Raw genomic sequence first — 27,920 nt, 5'->3', positions numbered from 1 at the left:
ATCAGTAGTATAGACAAAATAAGTGAAGCCATCCACATCAGTTCAGGAATGTTCAAATAGTCTACAACATGAAAAGGTTGAGAAACACAATAACATAACATGATGTTTATTCCAACAGTAACAGATGACGAGACATGTACAATGAAGATTGAGTGTGCATATTATGTTACAGTTGTGACAACCTATGACGCACTTCCATCATAACTCTAGTTTGGGTAGTGGCATGGGGGGTAGACTGTCTTCACTAGGCAGTTCTTCATTATCATCATCTTTATCATCCTCCTCTTCCTCTTCAACCTTTTCTTCATCATCCTTTTTGCTGGCTTCTTCTAAAACAAAAAAAAGAAATAAAATAATCATTTCATTTTATTATATACAGTAGATACCGTAATGAACGTAAATACTGTACATTAGCACAGACTAACCCGTATGGCCAATAGGATGGACACTTTAAATGTGGAAGTGCAAGCTATTTAGGAATTGTAGGAACATGCTTCTCAGCATTTTTTTGTTGTTGTCCCAATATGATATCCTAGCATGCAGTTGATGATGATTTTCAGTTCTTTTAGTAGAAGAAAAAGAAAATCCAGTTGGGGTGGGGGGTGGGGGGTGTACAACCAACCTAATTCCCCCATTACTATATACAGGCCTGCACTTGAGATCAATATAGAATAAAACAAAGTTTCTCAACCACCATTCTATGGACAGGTGTTAATGTGTAGTTTTTATCTGCTCCATACAATATTAAATTTTAAAAAAAGTTTTTTTTTTTTTAATACTAGACTTTAAAATAAAAATAAAAAACAACACAGACGACTTGGATTGTGAACAGACCAGAATACAAATGCAGTACAAAACGAGTAATATTTGTTAACCAGGTTAAACCCTGTCTGTGCCTGTGCATACATATTAATGAACTGCCTATCAGGTAGTCTAGTGACCAGTCAGAATGTTTAGTTTTAAGAAGTATCCAATGGATCCACATCAAACATGTTTAGAAACACTAGCATAAAAAATACTACTTATACTAGTATCAATTTAATTATAAATAAATATATAACAAACATTATAACTTGTCGAAAACAAAGTTTATGGCAAAATGCCATCTACATTTGATAATGGAGGTAAATGAAAGTTATCAAACATATTATGCTTAGAACAATGCTTCAAACAGATGTAGCAAAAGGTATTTGAATGCGAGATTGAGGTTTTTGTTGGACAAAATTAACGAGGAGCTAATAGTGTCCTAAATTTCTACAAGTTAAAAAACAACAACAACAAAAAATACAAACAATAACTCCACACATTTAACAAAGACTAGTTTTATTTTACTTTCACATAAAAAAACAAAATGAATCCTCCGAGATATATAATCCCACCAGACAAATTACAGTTGCTTTACACAACAGTAAAAATACATCAATTGTCATGGTTTACTGGCCTATCTCAGTCTTTCTTTCAAGTCGTATAAATAAAATATCAAACAATTATTTTGTGCATCTGAATGTTATCTACACTGTGAAAATCTGTCATTCAATGTACCGGTAACTACAAACAAATCTTACTGGTCATTCTGACTTTGAGTATGTCAGTAGATCTGACAAAAGCCAATGTTACTGCATGCCCAGACAACTGTTTATTTGACGAATGTTAACACTGACTACTAATGTTTTGGTGTTCAAATGAATTGCTTTGTTGTTTCATTTCATTTAAATTTATTTTCATGCTAATATTCAAGTAAGGTTCAAGCACACTATCCTGAGCACAAACGTCGGCAATCTGGGCTGTCTGTCCAGGACAGTGGGTTAGTGGTTAGTGGTTAGTGAAAGAGAAGTTGATGTAGTGGCCACACACCTACTCATTTAGTTGTTAAAGTCTCTCTGGGTGGAAGACTTTGTCATTCAGCGTGTCTAGCTTTTCAATGTAATTAAACAATGTGAATGACTCGGTGTCATGAAAGGTCACCAAACACACAATGACTGTGGCTCTTGTCAGATTTGTTAACATAGGTAAAGGCAGATTGTAAGTAAGATCTAGATTTCAATGAGACTGAATATTCATGTCATGATAAAAACATTTTGAAACAATGCATAAATTCATTCTATATCTACACTGCTACTAATATGCACCAAGTGATTTCAGGCGTGTCAGACATAATTCAAACACATCAAGAAATAGAACACAGAAATGCCATTAATACTGTAACAAAAACAATTATATACAGTTATAAGTGGTCTTCAGACTTCATGTTTATTCATTCAACTCTGTACCTTCACTTAACTTGGAATACTAGTAATTATCATTTAGCAATCAAAATTGTATATTACATTTTGTGTTTATATGCATGTGTGCACAGAAAAAGTTGACTGTGTGTTCCAAGATATGTCGCCCTCCTTTATTTGATCAAACAATGTGTCTGTTATACTGTTGAGCAATAATTGCTTATGGTTAATCATTGTATTCACCATGTAATAACACATAAACCCTACACATACTAATATTAAAAAAACGTAAAAAAGATATCATAATAAATGTGCAGAATCATTAACAGCTACCAAATCTCATTATCAGGGGTGGGAATTGGTGAACTGTAAAAAAGAGGAAATCTAGAGGGTTCCTGGAAATTCTTGAAAACCTAGGTTAAAATCTGTGCCATCTGACACATTTTAGGGGAAAGGACGATTAAAATGTGAGGAAACGCAATGTTCCATGAGAGAAAAATCACAGATCCGAGGAGAATTCCCATCCCTACATTATTTAGATGGGGAAAAACATTACATATAAATTTTCCACATAATTGAAACATGAATTCTGCAGAATTAAATGGAAAAGTATTACCTCACACCCATTTAGTTTGTAAAGACGAGACAATAAAATTTACTTTGATTGTAGATCACTATATATTCTCTAAAACATCTCTGATCTTTAACAGCATGAATGAATGACTTTTATATTAAACAGATGAAACTCTCCATGATCAGAACAAGCAAATCCATTGTTACATTATTACCTCATGATATACAGACTGAAGTTTTAAAAATATCTAATAAAAAATGCTGTAGAAAAAATTAGCCTGCCAGCCTATCTAACCACCTCCCATCCCTAAATATTATTACAATAATAAAAAATCGGCAAAACTCCCCACTCTATTATAATTATTTTAACAAACATGAATAAAAACATAGATTGACTGCTGTAAAGTGCAAACCATTGAACACAAGTTGTAGTACTGGATGCTTAAACCCAGTAATTTCAACCACAATAAAAAATACCCTTGACTGAGATTGAGGACATATTATTACTTCCAATGAAACTGGGAGCAGGAACCTAAGAAAAAAGCATTGCCTACATTAACATGATATGGATAGCACATTATGGCCAAATAAATACATTGTACATTGAATGAAGTTTTCAAAAATGAAAACAAAACTAAAGCTGCTACCAAACAGATCAAATTACATGCAAATGGATTTAAATATTGAGCTATTAGGCTTATTAAATTAGAAATAAAATATAACTGGAAAAAGGCTTTGATATATAAATTTTCAAAATTGTCCTGCAAGCAATGACATTTTTTGTAATATCTCAACCCACTTCACAACCCCCCCCCTCCAAAAAAAAGAAGTTCAACAATGTTCAACATACAGAACCAACATCAATATAGACTGAAAAATAAAAATACTGATTACCCTCCCCAAGGAAACTGACCCCTGCACCAAATCTTTTCAGTTGTTTTTTTTGCTCTTCAAATAAACAAAGTATATCACCTATTGATCATTAGATAATTGGTGAAAAAACATAAAAAGGAAAACACAAAAACTTAAGTCAGTGTCATGACTTATCAAACTGAGACGCAAACCAATACACATACACTATCAACAGAACAGAAAGGGAACTAATTATTAGCTTATTGCCATTTGAAACAGAAAAACTCAAAGCAAATAAAACGATGGTAACACAAAACGTCAATAGGCCATGTGTTTCTTTTGACGTCTTCTTAGTTTTCTTCTTTTGGGGACTTTTCGGGGGAACTTTCAGTTTTGGCTTATCTGAAATAAACCAATTGCAAAGGACGTAAGTATGTTTGTCCTGACATCACGGATAATGTTATAATTTCAATTTTAGTAGGATTTGTTTATTATTTTAACACTTTTGAATGGTTCCTTTCTGTCCTGTTTTAATAGTAAGCTATGACAGGATTGCTGTGTAAATCACTGCAACAAAAAGAACTGATAGCCTGTAGGTTTTTTTTATTACTAACAGCTGAACTGATTACATATGAAAGCAACTAATATTAACATAATACTGTGACAGGAATATTACAAATTATTCGCTATTACTGGTTTCAAACTAGATCTGTTTGAAAATGTGTATGGATAAAGGAATACATTTGTGTTTAATTCTGATGGATGAGAATTTGGGGACCTAGAGTTTATTGCTTTTGCCCTAATCATGTGCAGAGTAACATCCCCTTCCTCAAACCCATGGCTCACCTTGAATAAAAAACAGCCGTTTAGTAAAACCCCCAACTTGACATGGATTTTTATAACCCATAATGCAAATATTTAAAATTAATTTAACAATAATATGCACACAAAAAAACCCCTAGTGGAAATATGATCACATGTGAACCTTAAGAAAACTATTTAGATTCTTAAAACATGTGGCTGCGCAATTAGGACAATTTGTACCATATTAAGTTGACCTACTAAAGACATGTAGCCACATGAGCCAGTTTTATTTCAGTTTTTAAATAAAAATATTTAAAAAAAACCCCAATATTAAAATTAAAAATAAAATCTCACCTTTAGGTTTTGGAACACATTTTCCTGCTTGTCTCCAAAATCCAGGAATACACTCACAGCTGTACGTCCCTGGTCGATTCTCACATCTCTCATTTTCTCCAAGACATAAAGTTGGATCAGCCTGGCACTCATCATTATCTGTATTAAACAAATAATATTTAAAATCAAACAATGTTCCAAATAAAAATAAAAAAATCTTGCAGATAAATATGAAACTGCATCTGTCTTACCAATAAAGCATATACTGAATTAAAGTAATCCGTATTACATTAGTTTCATATTAAAAACATTCATTATAACATATCATTATGTCTACATTGGTTTCATATGCAAAGAACCAAGGACTTTTATATACACGAGTCCAACACTCTACCAAGTGATCTAATAGGAATTTCACTTGCTAATGACACTACTGTATAAGTACTGATTTACAGATGCTTTGTGTAAAGTAAAATGTTTGCTAGTAAATTAAATTTAAATAATATAAATAAAGCCTGTTTTGTTTAACACCACCACTAAAGCACATTTATTAATCATTGGCTATTGGATGTCAAACATTTGGTAATTTTGAAGAATAGTCTTAGAGAGAAAACCCACTATATTTTTCATGAGTAGCAAGATATCTTTTATATGTACCACCCCACAGACAGGATAGCACAGACTTTAATATACCTGTCGTGGTGCACTGGCTATAGAATGAGAAATAGCCCCACCGACAGGGATAAATCCTAAACTGACAGTGCATCAAGCGAGTGCTTTATCACTAGGCTACGCCCTGCCCTCATAATATAATAAATAAGCACAGGTAACAAATAAAACACTTCAGTTTTAATTAAACATTACGACCACTGTACCTATACATGTCTGATCTGTAAGTGTAAATCCGTCCTTGCACTTGTCACATTTATCTGGCCCCGGTCCAGCACACCCATCACAGGCCTCATTACAACCTACATTCAAAAATACACAGGACAGGCACCAACCAAATAAAGTATTTCAATTAATAACATAAGTAGACCAATAACATTTTAAACAATATCTGTACAATTATCACTTACTAAAACATGTATATGATCCTGCTGTATTTACATGATTCATGTATAATTACAGAGTTTCTGTCAGAGGGTATGAAGGGTAAAAGTATGTACCGTATATCGCTGTGTATTAGCCGACTTTTTGATACAAAAATTATCAAGTCAAAGGCTGGGGTCGGCTTATCTAAGGAGTCAACATTTTATTGGAAATGTAAAGTTAGAATAGTGACGTCACGGCTCGACTCGATCTATTGTCATTATTGTGCTCTGCATTTCCGCTTTCATAAAGGTTTAATATTGCATTTTAACACAAGCTATTACAAATAAAAGATATTAAAATTGTATATATATGTTCATCTTTAATAAATGTTGGTGTTTAAAAGTTATTTAGTAATATTTATCTGTTTAAACAACAATAAATGGTGACCGATCAAAACAATTTCGGAAAACTTCGCAGGTCACGTGTCATTACAAAACTGCTTACTAAACCGGTGAACACGTTAATTGTTCCAGCTTCATTTGTTTTGTTTGTCAGCTTGGGATTAATCGACACGGGTGGTTGGGTATGGTAGGGTATAACCGACTAGTAATGAAAAGACCGATTAGCACAATCAACAATGCAAACAGTCACTGTGTTTTTAACGTGTGGCTGCAATCAAGAATGTTTAGGTATATTTTGCTATCTTGGTACTTATATTTTACGAGAAATAAATTAACCGGACACCATTTCTATAAATAGAAATTGGCTACTGCTTCCGGATAAGTTTGCTGGATAAGTTTGCTGTGACAAATGACGTTTGAAAGCAGATCTACTTTGTCATTTTGTAGACCACACAGACATCTGACTTGGTTAGTTTTATATAGGGGGGGTCGGCTTATATACAAGGTCTATAATTTTAAAGCCGATTTGGAGAGTGAAACTAGGGGGTCGGCTAATGCATGGAGTCGGCTAATACACAGCGATATACGGTACACTAAAAATCTTGGAAATTAATGAATACATTTTTATAATTTTAAAAACGATTATAGTAAGAAAACTGCTGTTTAAAATCGGTCTTGATATGCAGTGCCCAGTTTCCAAAGATTTCAACCCATAACCACCCAGTAGGGTCACTTATGATCAGGTTTTTTATTATTATTATGTACCCTCAACGTAATATTTTGGCAGAAAGCCTGAATTATAACATGTACAACTATCACTTACTAAAACATGTATATGATCCTGCTGTATTTACACAGTATTGGTCCCTGTTACACAGAGGTTAATAATTATAACTAGGAAACATGTACAACTATTACTTACTAAAACATGTATATGATCCTGCTGTATTTACACAGTATTGGTCCCTGTTACACGAAGGTTAATAATTACAACTAGGAAACATGTACAACTATCACTTACTAAAACATGTATATGATCCTGCTGTATTTACACAGTATTGGTCCCTGTTACACAGAGGTTAATAATTATAACTAGGAAACATGTACAACTATTACTTACTAAAACATGTATATGATCCTGCTGTATTTACACAGTATTGGTCCCTGTTACACGGAGGTTAATAATTATAACTAGGAAACATGTACAACTATCACTTACTAAAACATGTATATGATCCTGCTGTATTTACACAGTATTGGTCCCTGTTACACGGAGGTTAATAATTATAATTAGGAAACATGTACAACTATCACTTACTAAAACATGTATATGATCCTGCTGTATTTACACAGTATTGGTCCTTGTTACATGGAGGTTCCTCCACAGCACATTCATCAATATCTGCCAAAACAAATCACACACATTTTATATCTACTGTCTGAGAAGCTAATGTCATCAATGAATGAACAAATTAATGCATATTTAAAAACACCAAGACAAAGCATATTGATTACTGGTAAATAAAAATCAACACAATATAAAAATTCAAGTTATGCTAAAACACAATGTGAAGAGCTTTGAAAAATACAAATATCATGGGTGTTTTTTATTTTGTTTGTTATATTTTAATGAAAACCATTATTTTAAAATTAAAAAAATGTGTTTAAGGATATTAATACAGTGTGTATCACCGTTATCATGTTTATGTTGTTTTCCCATTGACAAAGTGTGCAATAAATCTGTACAACTGCACATTTTTAAAACCCCACCCTTCACTAAGCCAAAGTTCCCAATTGTGCCATGCAATGTCACTTAAGGGCGTTGTACAAGACAGTAACTGCATAAATTTGTAATATGCATGGTTATTGCACACTCTAGAAGTTTTGACAGACAGCAGAAAGACCCTGTCGCAATCGGGGCTGCTGGCTGTCAATCAAAACATCAAAAGTGAGCAATAGCCATGCATACCATAGTAAATTTATGAGGTATCTTTAACAAATTATTGAAGGCTAGCTGGATGGTTGCTTTAGGTTTGAATACCACTAACGCTCACTTTATTATTTGTCATGTTCGTAAAAAATATTTAAAATATATTTTACAGACAAAACTTAAAAAGTAAAATCAATTCCAACCCAGCACATTAATTTAGACGTCAAACAAATTAGAATTTGTTTCTGATAAATAAATTTCAAAGTAAATTTGCAGTAAAGGTCATTCAAGTGTGTTTATATAAAACTTGAACTCGACTAGAAATTTTCACCCTGCACAATAACCATCAATACATTGAGATGAAACATTGGCTGGAATAGAAAACAATATAATTGGTCTACTAAAACTGCAGGAAGAAATATACAATGCTAAAAAAAGAAAGAAAAGTGAACAGAGATGATCTATATAAATATTGGATTCATCATTTTGTCTTCCGTACCGCCATACCCAAAAATGTCTTTCTGGCAGAAACCTTGAAAAGGGATGCATGCTGTGACCTCTTAATGCCTAAGGAACAGGCTCTCCCAATCAGTGAAATCACTTCAAAACAACAGAAAATATTTCTTGGTTCAAATCCTTGTTGTACAATTTTCTCATAATTGTTATGGACAAGGTACAGAAGAGTCACCTTAAACTGAAAAATTAATAGTGAAATTCCTTTTAACAGTCTTGAGTGTTACCTTGACAACCATGTTCTTCAGATGGAAGCCAACCAGTATTACATTCATCACAGCCTTTGGGTCCTTCCTCCGAACACGTTTTCTTACATGATATGTGACATGCTGGAGAAAAACAAAGACAGATTAATTAATAAAAGTATCAAATCATTGCTTTTACTGCTAACCAAATCAAGGATTTAAATATTCTAACCAATCATAGAAATTATTCAAACATAAACTGAATGTGTTGAATAAAAATGTTGTTAATGAGTTTAACCATGTCATCCTGGGCATACGTCTTTTAAAAGGATATCTACCATATGGTCAATGCACACTCCAAATGTAAAAACCAATCCATAAAGAGATTCATAACTACTGATAGACGGCCAGAGATAAAAATATGAATCTGAACTAAAATCTACTGTGCTTTGCAACCTGCCACACACTTGAGCACAACTCACGTTTGCATACAGTATGAGTATCATTCTTCAAACTTTCATAATATCCATCCAGACAGTCATCACACAGTGTCCCGGTGTAACCAGAGTGGCAAGAACACTTCCCAGTGCCTTCTCGAGTTCCACCTCCCTACAAATAAAACATTTACGTATTAGTCATTATTTAATGCTGGTGGCCACACTTACACATATTTAAAAATGTACTGTCTGTGGGAAATTCATACAAAAGATCCTTAGCTGCTAATTGGGAGTTATACAAGTGACGACAGTAGGTTCCTTCCAGAAAGAAAGGTAATCCAAAGGAACAGTAGTTCCACAATTATCTACCTTTGATAAATAAAGGAAGGAAATGGTTTATTTAGCGACACACTCAACACACTTTATTTACGGTTATATGGCATCTGACATATGGTCAAGGACCACACAGAGAGAGGAAACCCGCTGTCGCCACTTCATAGGCTACCACTGGGCTACATCCCGCCTCCCCCTTTGATGAATATGTCAGAACAGAGTAGCAGTGGAACCTACAAACAATTTATATGTATAATCACATCATGTACTTTTTGCTTACAAACATATATGTGAAGACTTAACATGAAAAGAAGATATGCTAATTTGGTGCAGGGTTAATAATAATAATCATATTAAGAAAAGAAGTAAAAAAGTATTGCTAATGAACCAGATGTAAACTAACACTTTAAAAAAAGAAAAAAAGAAGAAGATCCAACCATATATAAAGACAAAAAAAGAAAGAAAGAAGTGTTTTATTTAACGACGCACTCAACACATTTTATTTACGGTTATATGGCGTCAGACATATGGTTCAGGACCACACAGATTTTGAGAGGAAACCCGCTGTCGCCACTACATGGGCTACTCTTCCGATTGGCAGCAAGGGATCTTTTATTTGCGCTTCCCACAGGCAGGATAGCACAAACCATGGCCTTTGTTGAACCAGTTATGGATCACTGGTCGGTGCAAGTGGTTTACACCTACCCACTGAGCCTTGCGGAGCACTCACTCATGGTTTGGAGTCTGTATCTGGATTAAAAATCCCATGCCTCGACTGGGATCCGAACCCAGTACCTACCAGCCTGTAGACCGATGGCCTGCCATGACACCACCGAGGCCGGTTATATATAAAGACAAAGACACTATGTTAATATGGTCTCACATCACAGTTTCCATTTCCAAAGCAAGGTCTAGAAGATCCCCCTGAACATTCAGCACAATCGGGCCCATAGTGATTTTCTGGACAGCATGCTGAAATATGGAAATGAATAGTGCTCAGTATTATAGATATTCAAACATTTATTAAACAAAATGTATTATAATGTACTGGCATACCAAAATTATCGTCTGGTTTTGAAGAATTTCTTTTGATAAAACAAAGAGGGCTTTATGCAAACACCAAACTGACATGCATGAAATAATTACTTTAACCACCCCGACATACCTAAATCTTTTAATTATAAGGCTAATAAATACCTACAACTACATTTGTGTGTGTGCGCGCTTGTGTCAATCTGTGTGTGTGTCAATCTGTCTGTGTGTGTCAATCAGTCTGTGTGTGTCCGCGTGTTTGTGTACAAGATACAGCAAATAAACATTTTTCACCGACCACCATCAGTTAACTCACCCTTGATCGTATCAATACAGAACCACCGATGAAAATCAGTATCATCTGACTTGGCATACACTTTAAACCAAAATGATTCTATAGCATCTTCATATTCTTCCAGCATCTGATGACACTGCAAATTTTGCAATACAATAAAAACTAATTATTTATATAAAGTCAGAGATGAAAGTGGATTACAATACAACCCCTGCAATTAAGAAAATGTCCACGACAAAAAAACTTGTCATTGAAAAAATCCTGAATATAGTCCAAGGCAAAAAAGTGTCGTGGAGAACTAACAACTCCACGGTAATCTCCACGGCATTGCCGACTGCCGTGGGCAATTGCAGAGGTTGCTATATAATTTTTTAATGCAGAAGGTTTAATACAGGTGCCATGTACTGAGACTGGCCCTAGAGTTAGGTTGCACAATGGTCTAAAATGGTGGCCCTCATTCAGAATGAATGCACAGTATCAGCTGAAACTATATCTTTAGTTTTGACGAATATGAAGAATTCTGGACAAACAATGGAAAAGCCAGAAACACTGTACTGAAAATTAAAAATCTGGAATTCGAGATAAACTTTCATCTGTGTACACCAGTTACAACACAAAACTAGAGTATGTGACACAGCTTTGACTTATACATGTACATACAACAGATAAATCAACCCTCCACTGACGGATTCAAACCTGTGTCTCTCTAAATAGTCCAGCACTCTACTGTCCTTTCTACAAGACAAATTCCCAGTAGCTACTGACAGTAACAACATTTTATACCAAGAGGCCACAAATACATATTAATACACAAATCTGTAGCAACAACTTTGACAGAAGAAAATAAATATTGGTAATACTAAACTACAAATCGAAAGACAACAACATGTCAATATTCAGTGCTGTATATCAACGGGTATTTGATTTCAGTATATTTAACAAAGAAACAAATATTTAACATGATCCATTGTAAAAATAAATTTTAAAGTGAATTAGACTTTAATGGCTTTTGCTTTAGGAATATAAATAATCCTACCTCTTTTGATCCACCAGAACACAAATGCTCATCCATAATTTCGACAAGTCGAACTTCACTGAAAAGAACAACATTTAAAGAATTGTTATATTAAAAAACAATTTAACTTTCACAATACAGTTTAGTATAATATAGGTACGGGAATGTAGCCCAGTGGTAGAGCGCATAATGTGCGGCTGGTCTAGGATCGATCCCCACTGGTGGGCCCATTGGGCTATTTTTCATTCCAGCCAGTGCACCATGACTGGTATATCGAAGGCTGCAGTATGTGCTATCCTGTATGTGGGTTGGTTGAGATAAAAGATCCCTTGCAACTAATGATAATTTTTTTGACATCCAACAGCTGATGATTAAAAATAAATCAAAGTGCTCTAGTGGTATCGTTAAACAAAACAAACTTTATCTTTTTGTTTTGTATAATAATATTACCTTATTATATAACAGGTATTGTATCCAATAAAATAACAAGTATTTTGACCACTGATATTACCTTTTAGCATATTTTCCGAGAGATTTTTCTTCCCAGTTAGTATTACCTCCTCCATAATTAGACCTAGCTGTCTTTTTCAAGCCCTGGAATGACAAAATAATTAATTTGAATAATATAGTATGTATAGTTAATATCTGTTAAATACAATCAAATAATAATTTAAACAAGCACACCAATACTAGTCAAATATTGTTCTATAGTGGAGAAATTGCCGATTAGTCTCAAAAGATTCAATTTCATTCAACCTGTGTGATAATGTTAAAATTTTGAAGTTCAGAACAACAGCTTTGTTGGTTAGGAGTAAGTTGTAGATAATTATTAATGACACTTAAAGGGACTATATTCTGAGTTTGCTACCACTGTAAGATGTTTATGACTAACAGATGCTCTGTGATGACTAAAATTACATATATTAAAGTTATTTTCATGTTTATAATTTATTAATCAGTATCTGTATAAACTCAAGGTGTTTGTTGCAATCTTAATGTTTGTAAACATCTTACAATGGTAGCAAACGGGTGTTTATTTTTAAAATTAAAATTGGTTAAACTGTTGGTATGTGTTAGTGGTCCGAGTATGCATCTTTCCAACACATAAGGCTAATATTGGACCTGGTTATTCCTTTAAGGCAATTTGCACATAATTTCCGAACAGACAGTACAATCTGATTGGTCAGCTCATTTGAAAGAGGTTGGCAGTCTGATTGGGAGAGATAGCCGATGGTGCTTTTATAAACAAATTTGCATTGAAGCTCAAAGAATTTGGAATAACTTGATAAAAATGTTGCAATCTGCGGCTAGTGGTGTACTGTCTTAACACCCGGTAAATTTTTAAAACTTGAAAGATGTTTTTGCCTATAGTAGTATTGAACCTAAGAAGAAAAAGAGTGAGAGAGATTGGACACAATTTTTTTTTTTTTATTTATTTCCAAAATCCTTTTACTTTTCTTCTTATTATGTCAAACCAAACTGACATTATTTAAAAAAAAAAAATTCAGGGCTCGAACTTAAGAATTTGTCTCCCACGGCCCATGGCAATTTGGGGCGAGACGTAGCCCAGTGGTAAAGTGTCCGCTTGATGCGTGGTCAATCTAGGATCGATCCCCATCGGTGGACCCATTGGGCTATTTCTCATTCCAGCCAGTGCACCAAGACTGGTATATCAAAGGCCGTAGTATGTGCTATCCTGTCTGTCGATGATGCTCTCTATCTATGGCAATTTATATCTCAACGAAGCAATTGCCGTTGGTGCCATTGTTAAGTTCGAGGCCTGTTTTTGTAGGAGGATAGGACGGACTATAGACTGGCAAGCAAAATTTTGAAGGGAGTTCCGAGTTCGGGTCCTGTTTCCCTGGAAAAAATATATATATGGTACTGAAGAAAAGAAAGTTCACTTTAGCAGGTTTTGTTTTTTACCCCCAAAATCCCTCCTCTGCACTGCACACAAACAAGGAGAGTGGAGAGAGAGAGAGAGAGAGAGAGAGAGAGAGAGAGAGAGAGAGAGAGAGAGAGAGAGAGAGAGAGAGAGAGAGAGAGGGAGAGGGGAGAGAGAGAGAGAGAGAGAGAGAGAGAGAGAGAGAGAGAGACTGAGACTTCAACCTCTCTCAGTGATTTTCATACCTCTTCAAAATGTTTTGCAATTTCTTTACATTGGGTACAACTGGGGATTTTCTTCTTTCCTTCTACCCCGCTGAGAATCACAACTACAGCTATGCCCAGTAGCAACGTCACCTTTTCTAGCCCCAACATATCAGTTTTCGACAGTCTTCGTGCATCAAATGCTGGGACAAACCAAACTAGTGTCCGATCGAATTAATTATTTGACACATAATTAGCAGAGGTTCGTACGTCGGATCACAAATCAATTATTTTCAACGACGCCGTCACCGTGGTTGGTTTGGTCGTGTTTCGACGCACCCGGTAAGTTGTTAAATCACCAAAATATTAAAATAAATAAACACTAAAGATAAATTAATTAAAAATATATAAGTCGGTCCGTTACCGACACACTACAGAACAGACGATAACGATAAACGTCTTGACAAACCAAATAACAACACATGGATTTCTAAAACAGCAGCCGATGCATAATATCAACCAATCGGGACAAGCCACGATATTTATTTCTGCCCGACTCGGTTTGCTGAAAAGTGCGAGTAGTTTTTAAAACGAAAAGTAAGTCCCATCGGATTTGTAGTTGGTCGATTTTGTTTGTTTGTTTTGTTTAATGGCACAACTAGAACACACTTGTTTGTTAATCATCGGCTATTGGATGTCAAACATTTGGTCAATTTGAAATATAGTCTTAGAGAGAAAACCCGCCAGATTTTTCCATGACAGTAGTTAGCAAGGGATCTTTTATATCCGATTCTATGCACCATTCACAGCCTTTGATATATCAGTCGTGGTGCACTGGCTTAAACGAGAACTACCTCAATGGGCCCACCGACGGAGATTGATCCCAGACCGACCGCACATCGGGCGAGCGCTTTTCCACTTAGTTCTGTATTTTATAGAGTGCTTGACTGAGGTAGGCCCTTACTTTGATTGTAGTGTAGGTTCGAATTTCTTCGGTAGATCCATTCTCTGATTGTACCCCCCCCCCCCCCCCCCCGTCCCCGCCGTCTCAACCTGTGCCCCGCGACTGGTATGTCAAAGCCCACAGTTTGTACTGCCCTGTTTCTGGGAAAGTGCATACTTGGTCTATAGAGGATTCTTACTGCTAATGGAAACAAAATGTAGAGAGTTTCCCTTGAAGACCGTGTGCCAGATTGACCAAATGTTTGACATCCAATAGCCAATAATTTCTCCCACGATTTCAATCTGTTTCGACTCTTTCTGTCAGTTTCCTCCGACTCTGAGCTGTCCACACCATCGCCTACCTGTCTCAGCTTCCTCCACGGGTGCAGTCTCTGTGTATTTCCCTGCACCCACCTGACATCCTCGTCCTCTGCCGCTAATAAAGCTGGTCTAACCCACGGCACCGATAGTAGGGGTGCATAGTAGGTGGTTACAAGTGTCTTTTAACAATGCCAGAAGTAACTACTGAACACTCCCCAAAGTGGTCAGACTAAGCCCACAGCTAAAAGCTGATGTGGAATGGCAGGTGTGTGGCACAGATAGCCACAAGAGACTGTCGCGATTGGAGAGACAAGGACTGACATGTGGAGGTGGACTGCGAAAGAAGTTGAAAGATAGGAGGAGTTGCCAGATAGGGAAGAAATGAGATGGAATTGAAAGGAGAGAAAGGAATGGAGGCACTGGGATTAAAAAAAAAGAAAAAAGAAAAAAAAAAAGAAGAAAAAAGCCAATGATGAATTCGTCAACTCTGTATCACAGACCAGGTAATATGGCAACAAACTGGGATCGGCTACAGGCGGTTAGTTTTACATCATATCAATTTTAAATAATAATAATTATTATAGGCCTACTAATACCAAAAAGTTTAACAGTTTGATAAATAACCTTAAATGACAAAAAAAAACCTAATTGTTTTCACACGTTACAGCACATAAGGGTTTAATTCAATATTTTGTGCAGCAGATCAACAACTACAACCTCCATTTCCAAAAATTAGACATCTAGACGGTTCAAATAGACCACTTTCAGTTTCTTATACCGCCGGTTGGGGTGGAGCTAATTCTGGGGGTCTCGGCCGTTACACTATACACCGACTTCTCTTAGACTAACACCGTAACCCACCGTCTTAGACAGACATTCCAGATAGCTGGAGGCCATACCAAAAGAAGTATTTTATTTATTTTGCTAGCAAATATTCACACGTAGCCAATGGGAGGGGAAGAGAACGGCCATGCCTTCAGTCACACCTTCTTCCCACCACCACCGTATATATTTGCATGTCACTCCATAACACGTGTAACAGCGGGAATGAATACTCATAAACATACTTGGTGCCACCCCCCCCCCCATATATAAAAAAAATTCTTCACCAATAGAAGCCTTCAACCGTTTCTGATGTGTTTTATCAGGATGAATATGTGTCTTAGCATATTCTTTGAAAGTATTGTAGTGTCTCATTCAAGTATTTTGATTAGCTATGGAGTCACGCTACTTTGTCATCTATAGCCTATATGGTTGCGTGGTTCATATTCTTTAAAGGCATTACCTCACCCTTCCACAAGTTAACAACTTTTATTGATACAATAGATAAAAACAATAATAAATAGATTAAAACATAATCAGTTCGTATGTTCGTACAACAAATAGTTCGCGCTGGTGGTCCACGGCATTAACAATCTAATTAAAATGAGCACCACTGGTTAATTACTATTGCCTGTGGATCTAACAGCACCCCGTTGGAGCTCATGTCCAGTTGACCTTTTATTCGACCAATCAAAACCTTATTTGCAAAATCATGCCAGTGATTTGAAAAGAATTTGAAAACATTCGGGATTATGCCGAGGGTATACGAAATGATTCGGGTGAATTACGAAGTATGCCAAAAACTAATTTCAATAAATCTGTTTATATAAAATTCGTTTCAAGACGAAATAAACAACAACCCCGTGATGGTATAGCCATACAATCTGTTTATACTAGTATACAATCCAGAGTTTATTACTGCACTTTTCCCCTGCTTTTTAATGTTGAAATAGACCAACAATTTCGCCTATTGCATAAATAGTCTCGCCCGATATTTTTAGAATTTGTATGCTCCCGTATAACGCAATAAAAGGCGAAGTGTAATTGGTCGATATTTAAACTGTTATTTATAGATGAAATGTCACCTGGACATGGGAGTCCACGCAATGCTGTTAGATCTACTGGTAGACCAGTAGAGCTAATTTTAATCAGATGCGACATTAAAACGATAACCATCATTGTTTTGATACAATCGGATAATGATTTGATTGTTTTTACTTCGATAAAGTATTAGAACACACATACACGCACACACACGCACACACACACACACACTCACGACATAAATACACACATACATACACACACACACATACAACACACACACACACACACACACAGACACGTACATACACATGCAGCCACACACACACACACAAACACACACACTCACACACACACGCGCACACACACACACACACACACACACAGACACACACGTACACATAAACACACACACGTACACGCATACAAACACAAACACGCACACACACACACACACACACGTAAACACACACACAAACACACCTCACTCTGACACATACATACGCAAGTACACACATACTGAAGTGGCGAGGAACGCGGTATATCGGACTACTCTTGATCTACCTTCTTTTTTCCTTCTATCTTTCTACTCTGTTTTTACTTCTTTACTCTACAACAGAGAGAGAGAGACGGAGAGAGAGAGAGAGAGAGAGAGAGAGAGAGAGAGAGAGAGAGAGAGAGAGAGAGAGAGAGAGAGAGAGAGAGAGAGAGAGAGAGAGAGAGGAAGGAAGGAAATGTTTTATTTAACGACGCACTCAAGACATTTTATTTACGGGTATATGGCGTCGGGCATATGGTGAAGAACCACACAGATATTGAGAGAGGAAACCCGCTGTCGCCACTTCATCGGCTACTCTTTTCGATTAACAGCAAGGGTTCTTTTATATGCACTGTCCTTTGATATACCAGTCGTGGTGCACTGCCTGGAACGAGAAATAGCCCAATGGGCCCACCGACGGGGATCGATCCCAAACCGACTGCGCATCAAGCGAGCGCTTTACCACTGGGCTACGTCTCGCCCTAGAGAGAAAGAGAAACAGAGAGAGATAGAGAGAAACAGAGAGGGGTAGAGGAAGAGGGAGACGAGAAATATAAAGCAGGAAATTAAGGGACCATTTACGCGAGTGCTTTACTAATGAGCTACATAGACCCCGTCCCCGACAAACTGTTAGAATATGATTTGTCGGTAGGCATAGACTTCCTTCCATTTAAATAACTACGAACTCTAGACACTTGAAATATAAATTCAGTTTATTTCAACCAATTTACTTGTTAGTCCAAAATTATGAAAGTTTTATTTACCAAACAATATATTGAATAAGCATCACATTGCCACACACACACACACACACACACACACACACACACACACACACACACAATAATACCCAATCCTCCAACCCCACTAAACAACAGCAAAACCGCCCCAAAACCCCCAACAAAACCACTAAACAAAAAAAAAAAAAAAAAAAAAAAAAAAAAAAAAAAATTAAACCCAACAAAAAACCCAGAACAAAAACAAACACCCCAAAAACAACAACAAAAATATTAAAAGTCATTGTATTTTATGAAAATACCGAATATATAATGTACACAGCAAATTACCAGTTTACGTAAAACTGTCAAAAATCTACCTATAAATACTTCATGGCATCATTAACATATAAAGTTTGAATGCTTAATGTAAATCACATCGGGGTAAATGAAAAATGTATTAAAAAAAATACAGTGTAATCAAAATAATATATTTAGCTTATTTTATAAAGTCATTAATCTGTACCAAACAATGTCCTACCTAAAAACAAATACACACATGGCATACATCTATCTCACGTCGACCAAACACACGATCACAAATATAAGTCGGAACTAGTATAATGAGATTCATCCAAACAAAAGAAAACAAATCTGAATTGTCTTCGTATCAGCTGTTACCACGTTCAAGGAAAACGTGTTTTTGTTTTTTTCCCTTCGGAATATAAACGCAGACATTAAACAGTGACAAAGCGGAGACCGATAGCCTAACAATAAAAAAAAGTGACACGAGTTCAGTAATGAATACTTTTAAACAATTAACTCTTCTGTTCTGACATACAACTCTCCTACTTGCCTATATAATATGTCCCTCTTCTGTGAATGAAAGCTGCCAGTGGTTTACAGAGGGTACATTTCTTTCGTATCTTTTTACTGAATTTTAAGCATTCCAACAGAATTTCCAACAACGAAAATCTTTTGTTATATGTCAGCCATTTAACTTGTATGAAATATATATGTTTTTATAAACATACCTTTTTCAATAGAAAAAACCTCATATACAGTGCATATGCTTTTAATTTTTTTTTATTTAAGTTTTATTATTATTTTTTTAGATTTTCAACCAACACTAAATGAACATCACATACACAGCTACACCTATTTTAAAATAAATATTCCGTCTTAGTCATTTCGGACTGAATTTCACTAATTAATTAAACTATTTTAACACTCAAAATTTAAAAAAAAAACCTAATTAACAAGACTACATTTTGAGTACTGTTAAAACGAATTAGTTCACATTCAATTTTTGTGCAAATCACTCTAGTTGTGAAAATTTCACTTCCGGTATTTAGTAAATTCCAGCTGGGAGGCCATCTTTCTTTTCCATGCTGCTATCAGGAATTTCCATGTAGGCAGGTGGAGGATAAGCGGGTGGTTTCTGGTTGTCTTCAGTTTGCTGATCTGTAAAATAAATATAAAAATGTATCGTCGTCATCATCATATCCAACCACAACCACAACTGCAGCAACTATTAGAATGATAAGAAACATTAACTGACAAAAAGACAGTTGATGTACAAATTTTATGTTACTATGCCAACGAAGAAACTGTACTATAAATTTAAAGCGGTAATCTCGAGTAGGCTTTTACTATTTAGTCATTTGGAATAAATTATAAAGTTTGTTTTGTTTAACGAGCATATTGATTTATTCATCATCGGCTACTACTACTACTACTGCTACTGCCACTACAACTACTACTACAATTACTCCTACTACTACTACCACCACCACTACTTCTACTACTGCCATCACTACAACAACAACTACTACTACTAATATAACTACTACTACTACTACTACTACTACTACAACTACTGTATACAGTATAGACCACGGACCTTGATATATCAGTAGTGATTGGGACGAGAAAATTCACTATCAGAAAATGGATCCACTGAGGTGATTCGATCCTTCCACCAAAGAACCTCAGGTGAACGCTCTACTGACTGAGCTAGATTATAGTTTTTAATGTCGCTTGCCATTGTTCAATATCCTTTAGCATATCGTCGCTAATTAATATAAGACACTAAAATGAATTACCTCTGTTCATTTTAGTTCGTAAAAGTATTAAAAACATATCGACACACGTGTGTTAAACAGCGTCGACACATTAAATACGGTTCTGTCCAGTGCGTATTAGAAGGTACATGCCGATAACCATTTATAACTGTAGGTGCACAGATGTGTTTGTATTTTGCATCAATAAGTGATGTCAGGCGAGACTAACTTTAACAACTGTAACTGTAACAACTCCCTTACTACCCCGCCCCCCCTCCGAAACCCCCCAAACCCAAACACAAAAACAAACAAAACAAAAACAACCCACCACTGTTCAATGAAAGTACATGTACCTTTAAGATCTGGTTTTATTAAAGCATTAATATCTTTATTTTATACATGGCAGCCAAAACTCGTTTAAATAGGCATATCTTGGCCCAAGACGTCCTTGGAACATCTTGGGCCGAGCACTGCCGAAGATGTCTCAATTAGGACATCTTGGGCTGGTTATGGTGTTCGGCCCATGATGTCATAATTAGGACGTACTGGGCAGTTGGGACATTTTGGGCTGAGACACCTACCGGTGTGGTACACAACGATTTTCGGTTTTTCGGGCTGCATTGTGATGACGCGGCCAGGTCGGTTGTATTTCTTAACGCAGACGATAACTACACCAATCACAATGGCGATGACGATGATGCACCCGGCAATGAGACCAATCATAGGCATAACTCTGAAAAATAGAATACAAAATCAATTTTAAATTTGTTTTGTTTAACGACACCACTGGAACACATTGATTTATTAACTATCAGCTATTAGATGTCAAACAATTGGTAATTTTTACATATAGTCTCAGACTGGAAACCCACTCCATTTTTCCATAAGTAGCAAAGGATCTTTTATATGCACCATCCCACAGACATGATAACACATACCACGGCCTTTGATATACCAGTCGTGATGCAGTAGCTGGAACGAGAAAGACATTGGTGTGTCATAGCGATCGCCCCCCTGAACACGTTAAAAAGGATGTCCCCTTGGAATCTGCTGGATCGTATGTCTTAATTCATGTCCCCTTCATTAAAATTGACTGCCCCTCCCTCCCCCAAGTGCCATCAGCTGGCTACGATGATCTGCATGCGTGCGTATGTCTCTCTCTGTATCTCTGTCTCTGTCTGTCTTTCTCTCTCTCTCTCTCTCTCTCTCTCTCTCTCTCTCTCTCTCTCTCTCTCTCTCTCTCTCTCAGCTAATAAAGAGGTAAAAACAGAGTAGAAGAATAGAAGAAAAAAAAGAAGGTAGATGAAGAATAGTCTGGTATAACGCGATCCTCACCACCTGTATAGAAACGACCACTGAATCGATTTTCCATATGTCCGTTTACCACGTACCACTCCAATACCTCGTCCGCGCCAAAACCCACGCACATAAAACAAACGTCCCGAAGAGATGGTAGTGGAGAAGAAGGAGTAGCAGAACAGATACTAGCAGTTTTATTGTAAGATAGCTAATGAATGTTCTCCAAGTTTACCTACCCCATGTCTTTCGGGCAGCACATGTCGTCACAACATCCGTTTTCACAGCGAGTTGACTCGCCAAACTTCCCGAAATGGCGATCTTCTACGCAGGATGATGCTAGCCCCACTGCAATAGAGACACACACACAAACATGACTTGCCAAACATCCCAAATATGACTCGCCAAACTTCCCGATATGGCGATCTTCCACGCAGAATGACGCTAGCCCCACTCCAATAGAGACACAAACACAAACATGACTTGCCAAACGTCCCGATATGACGATTTTTCACCCAGGATGCCGCTAGCCAATCTAATTAAAATTAACTCCACTATCACATGTGGATCTAACAGCAGCCAGTTGGAGCTCATGTCCACCAATCAAAACCTTACTTGCAGAATCATGCCAGTGATTTAAACATAATTTGAAAACATTCCGAATTATCCTGAGAGTATACGACATGTTTCGTGTGAATTACGAATGCCTTAAAACATGTTTTATTTTATAAAATAAATAATTTGTAATGTAAAACTGAAGACTGATTTAGTTTTTAGTTTTTTTAATAAATAAATAATTTGTAATGTAAAATTGAAGACTGATAACCCATCCCGTACGTATTGGTATGGTTCGCTGTACTGCGGCCACTAAAATAGACTCGCCCGATATTTTTAGAATTTGTATGCTCCCAAATAACGTTATAAAAGGCGAAGTGTAATTGGTCAATATTTAAATTATTATTTACAGACCAACTGTTACTTGGAGACTACGCAGTGTTTTTAGCAATCTGATTAAAATTAGTTCTACTGGTCTAAATAAGGCATTCGTAATTCACATGAAACATGTCGTATACCCTCAGGATAATTCGGAATGTTTTCAAATTATTTTCAAATCACTGGCATGATTCTGCAAGTAAGGTTTGGATTGGTGGACATGAGCTCCAACTGGCTGCTGTTAGATCCACATGTAATAGTGGAGCTAATTTTAATTAGATTGGCCGCTAGCCCCACTGCAATAGACACACACACACAGAGACATGACTTGCCAAACATCCCGAAATGGCGATCTTCCACGCAGGATGATGCTAGCCCCACTGCAATAGACACACACACACAAACATGACTTGCCAAACATCCCGAAATGGCGATCTTCCACGCAGAATGATGCTAGCCCCACTGCAATAGACACACACACACAAACATGACTTGCCAAACATCCCGAAATGGCGATTTTCCACGCAGGATGATGCCAGCCCCACTGCAATAGACACACACACACACAAACATGACTTGCCAAACATCCTGAAATGGCGATTCTACACGCAGGATGACGCTAGCCCCACGGCAAACACACACACACACACACACACACACACACACACACACACACACACTAACATGATAGCAACAACTATTTATAGTTTCAAATCTTTATACAGTATAGGGATGGCTTAATATTGATCGGCAATGACACGCTGGACAAACAAAATAATATTAATCGTCCAAGAAGAAGAAGAATATCCCACTATCACCAAATTTTAACCAACCAGGACCCCTCCAACAAAATAATAAACCGCACCTCTAAAATCCTAACAATAATAAAGCGAAACCTACCCCTGTATACTATTATACATTAGTATATTATTATATATATTATTTACCCCCAGAAAACCCCCCACCTAAGAAAAACTCCACTAAAAGAATACAGGAGCTGTCAGTTTCAGATGCGAGCTGATAGAGCAAGGGTCCTAATTAACTATAAACTCTCGCATCTCTAACATCTCGAAGTGCAATACAAATTAGGCCCCAGGGCCCCGTTCCTCGAAGCGATCTTAGCGCTAAGATCACCTAAGTACATAACTTTATGAACTTAAGGCGATCTTAGCGCTAAAATTGCTTCGTGGAACGGGACCCCAAGATTTATGCAAGCCGTGTTCAGTGGGGCGAATGCCCGAAGATGTTTGCTATGCTATTTATAATATCTACTTAACTAATCGCTAGCATCTGAGAGCGCTCGCCGTCATCAACACGTTACAGGTGTAATGTTCCCGGACATTTGTATGGATAAGAATATAAACTGTCTTTATTTTTCTTGGCACTTATCTCTGACAAAACAGACGGGTGAATGATTCAGTTTAAAAGAAGGCTTGAAACATGATAGCATGCTGTCCTTGAGCTATATTGTGTCTAGTGCTCTCCTAGTGGTGTATCGAAATCACGATTCTCGGGCAGTGAACAAGGAATTGTTGAAATCGTTCCAAGTCGAATTTGAAAATCTGAAGCAACGAGTGCTTGTTGACAAAACACATTGTGTTGGCAGTCAATAGGTTTACCGATACGAAAATTTTATTAGAAATGTTTAAAGATTTCTTTCACACCCGTTGAAGATAACACCGTGTTAGTTTTGTGATATCACACGGCAATATTCCACATGTGGAAGTACAACCAGCTGTAAGACATCTGACTGGCTGCTTCACGGTGATGACTTACACACCAGTCTGAAATTATGTTACACTACCGAAACTCATTGCTATTGCTCTAAGATCTACTAGTATTATATATAAAAACATAAGGGTCTAAAAACGTTTTAGTTGAACAATATATCTTTTAAACCTAGTTTTCTTTGAGGATGTGTAAGAAACAGAAAAAGCGAAGTACCCAACTTTACTATGGTCTTAATATAAACAAATTCATAGGATTATACCAGTAAATATGTTGGTTTTTTATATAAAATAAAATACATGCATCTTGATTCCAGTAGGCATACTTGTAACTTTTAACATCAGCAACCACTACTGCAACACCTTTTTTTAATGACTGCCCAAAAGTTGCTGAATTCTGGAAAACTGGATAATGGTTACAGAAAAAACCCTGTATACATTCAGCTCGATAAAGGTATTGTTTTATTTAGTAGTATGAGAAATGACGAAACAACTTAAAAACCCCACACAAACATACAACCGAAACAAATAAAAATACACAAAAAATCAACAACAACAAAACATCCCAATGCTTATTAACATTTGGTGACTCACGTTCGAGATTGAGGGAGGGAGAGGGTAAAGCGCTCGTCTGATACGCGCTTGGACTAGGATCGACCCCCGTCGATGGGTCCATTGGGCTATTTCTCGATCCAAGCAGTGCTCAACAACTGGCGTAAACAAACGCCGTGATATGTACTATCCTGTGTGTGATGATGCATATACAAGATCCTTGCTGCTAATCGAAGTTTCCTCTTTTATTATCTCTACAGTACTTAACCAAATCGTCGACCAATAATGAACACGGCCTATCCACAATGTATTTGATATTGTGGACAGACCTAGTTAATTCTCATATAACCACAGATAAAATATGTTGAGTGCATCGTTAAATAAAACATTTCTTTTATTACTTTCGTGATATAAACGTAGTTAGTGTTTACGAATATGGCTTATTTAAAGGACGCTAACCCGAGACACAAATAGTCGTAAAACTAATCACCCTCGATGGATCAGTCATGTTTTTAACGTCCCAACCAGAGCCCAACAACAGGTAATATTATAAGTTATTGTACGTGTTGTTTCATATATGGGAAAGTGCATAATATATGTACTCGTTTGTTCGGTTAGAGTAGCCTAAATAGGGGCAGCGGGAGTTTCTCCCTCACTCCAAGATCAAGTGTCGCTGCCGTTGTTTAAAACATCACAATGTATTAACGTGTCGTCTAAGATTTGTTTCTTCTATTGTTTTTCTTTCTTTCTTTATTTTCACCGGACATTTTAGTAAAACTATATCAATTATTGTATTACAATTGCAAACGCAACGGACATTCCTATTTTATGGACACGACATTTGGATCCCAAGATTCAACTGGATTTTACACGCCATCTGGATGCTACAAGCCATTTGAACCCTACAAACCTACTGGATCATACGAGCTATGTAGATCACACAAACCATCCAGATCCCTCGATCCAAATGGATCCTTGAGTCATCTGGATCCCGTAAGCCAGTAGCTGGAGTGTCTTCCAAACTTGAGGCAACTCAAGCTAACTAGCCAAGTGGATCCCACCCACAATCTGAATCTTACACGTCATAAACATCGTCTATTAATAGGACCGTAACCAACAAGTTAAAATTTGTTTTGTTAAACGACACCACACGAGCACATTGATTTATTAATTATCGGCTATTGGATGTCGAATATTTGGTAATTTGTAATTTGTCTTAGAGAGGAAACACGTTATATATTTTTTTCATTAGTAGCAAGGGATCTTTTATATGCACCAATTACCATGCATCCCAGAGACAAGATAACAGCCTTTCTTATACCAGAAAAGTAGCCTATGGGCCCACTAACGGGAATCAATCCTAGACCGACCGCGCATCAAGCGATCGCTTTACTACTGGGCTACGTCCCGCCCCCAGAGTGCCGTAACCAGTCTCAACTAACTGGAGTGTACGTGGCAGTAAGAATAAAAAATCAGGGCACAAAAAGATATGATATTCTCCAGCTATATAAAAGGACACTATTTCAAGACGGGGGAGGGAGTCAACGGCCCTCCTGTACTAAAGGCTCATATAGATTGGATGCGGCGCGTGCGTGCGGTCCGGCTGTTGCGTCTGCCGCTTGCCTTTTTGGTATATGCACCATATACGATTATTTTATTGCGCCTAACCGCATGCTTTTTACAAACACACGTATCCAGTCTAGACGATCTCACTGAAACTAATAGGGGCCTATATTTCGATTTTTTGTAGCCGGATCGCACGCACGCTCGACATTCAGCCAATATGAGCCTTACCGCTAGATTCGACCCTAAATTTAACATATAATTTTGAGCAAAATTATTAAACACAATTCATTCATTAATTTACTAATAACTAAATAAGCTCAGCGATATAGTTCCAGTAAGTTACATAATATTATAATATTATTAAAAGGTTACAAACAAGTTCTAGTATATGTTGTATTTTACACAACACAACTCACCGTGCCAAAGTAAGGGGAGTATCGACAGGGTAGCTATTAGCTTAAACATGCTTCTTGTCCGTGTTATCTTTCTTGAACCGGTGATAAACGTAGTCTATGAATCCACACAGGTGCTAGTATTAACTGACGACTAAACTGGTCTATCAGAAGTAGTGCTATTTAACTTGGCATGACAGGACGATAATCGTGATTCACGGTCCGTGCTTCCATTGTGATGGGAGTATTTCTGGCAGTCACAAGATGGCCGATATTCAAGTCACAAGACTCTCTGTATTAAATTCCCAGTAGGGGTGTGGATTATACTCGGAAAAAAAAGTTTAGCGATTGGTAAATGTGTTTAAATAAAAGAAAATACGTGTCTTTCAATAAGAAAACAAATTCAGACACTGTATTTAATTGTTTGGTTTTTGTTTAATGACACCACTAGAGCACACTGATTTATTAATCATATAGGATGTCAAACAGAGGAAACAGGCTGCATTTTTGCATTAGTAGCAAGGGATCTTTTATACGCACCATTCTACAGACAAGATAGCACATACCGAGAAATAGCCCAATGGGCCCACCGACGTGGATCGATCCGAAACCGAGCGCTGTACCACTGGGCTACGTCTCACCAGATTTAATTGAAGAAGTAGTTTGTTTTGTTTAACGATGCCACTAGAGCACATTGATTAATTAATCATAGGCTACTGGATGTCAAACATTTGTTAATTCTGACTCGTAGTCTACAGAGGAAACCCGCTACATGTTTTTAATGCAGCAAGGGATCCTTTATATGCACTTCCCCACAGACAAGAAAGCACATACCACGGTCTTTGACCAGTTGTGGTGCACTGGTTGGAACGAGAAAAACCCAATCAGTTGAACGGATTCACTGAGATGGTTCGATCCTGCGATGCAAGCACCTCAGGCGAGCACTCAACCGACTGAGCT

General features: G+C 36.9%; 2 protein-coding genes across 3 annotated transcripts; both read right to left on the bottom strand.

Annotated features, from left to right (window-relative positions):
- Positions 1-90: 90 nt before the first annotated feature.
- LOC121367901 (protein disulfide isomerase CRELD2-like) lies at positions 91-14,570 on the bottom strand. Of its 2 annotated transcripts, none has more exons than XM_041492350.1 (11): positions 14,091-14,566; positions 12,472-12,554; positions 11,982-12,039; positions 10,967-11,081; positions 10,502-10,590; positions 9,331-9,457; positions 8,891-8,992; positions 7,539-7,622; positions 5,660-5,755; positions 4,806-4,943; positions 91-329 (listed from the first exon to the last, which is right to left on the bottom strand). In XM_041492350.1, exons 1-11 carry the CDS (start codon positions 14,217-14,219, stop codon positions 199-201), a joined length of 1,152 nt encoding a protein of 383 aa, XP_041348284.1. In that variant the 5' UTR covers positions 14,220-14,566; the 3' UTR covers positions 91-198. The 2 variants fall into 2 exon arrangements, with proteins under 2 accessions (XP_041348284.1, XP_041348283.1); XM_041492349.1 differs by lacking the exon at positions 91-329 and adding an exon at positions 1,307-4,049 and having other exon boundaries at positions 14,091-14,570.
- A 4,155-nt stretch (positions 14,571-18,725) lies between these two features.
- On the bottom strand, positions 18,726-27,130 carry LOC121367899. Its single transcript, XM_041492348.1, has 4 exons — positions 26,985-27,130; positions 22,030-22,138; positions 21,076-21,227; positions 18,726-19,895 (listed from the first exon to the last, which is right to left on the bottom strand). Exons 1-4 carry the CDS (start codon positions 27,031-27,033, stop codon positions 19,783-19,785), a joined length of 423 nt encoding a protein of 140 aa, XP_041348282.1. The 5' UTR covers positions 27,034-27,130; the 3' UTR covers positions 18,726-19,782.
- Positions 27,131-27,920: the final 790 nt, after the last annotated feature.

The sequence above is a fragment of the Gigantopelta aegis genome, chromosome 3 (assembly GCF_016097555.1).
Source record: "Gigantopelta aegis isolate Gae_Host chromosome 3, Gae_host_genome, whole genome shotgun sequence".
NCBI lineage: Eukaryota > Metazoa > Mollusca > Gastropoda > Neomphalida > Peltospiridae > Gigantopelta > Gigantopelta aegis.
Note: the sequence above shows the minus strand (reverse complement) of the source record. Positions and strands in the feature narration are given on the sequence as shown.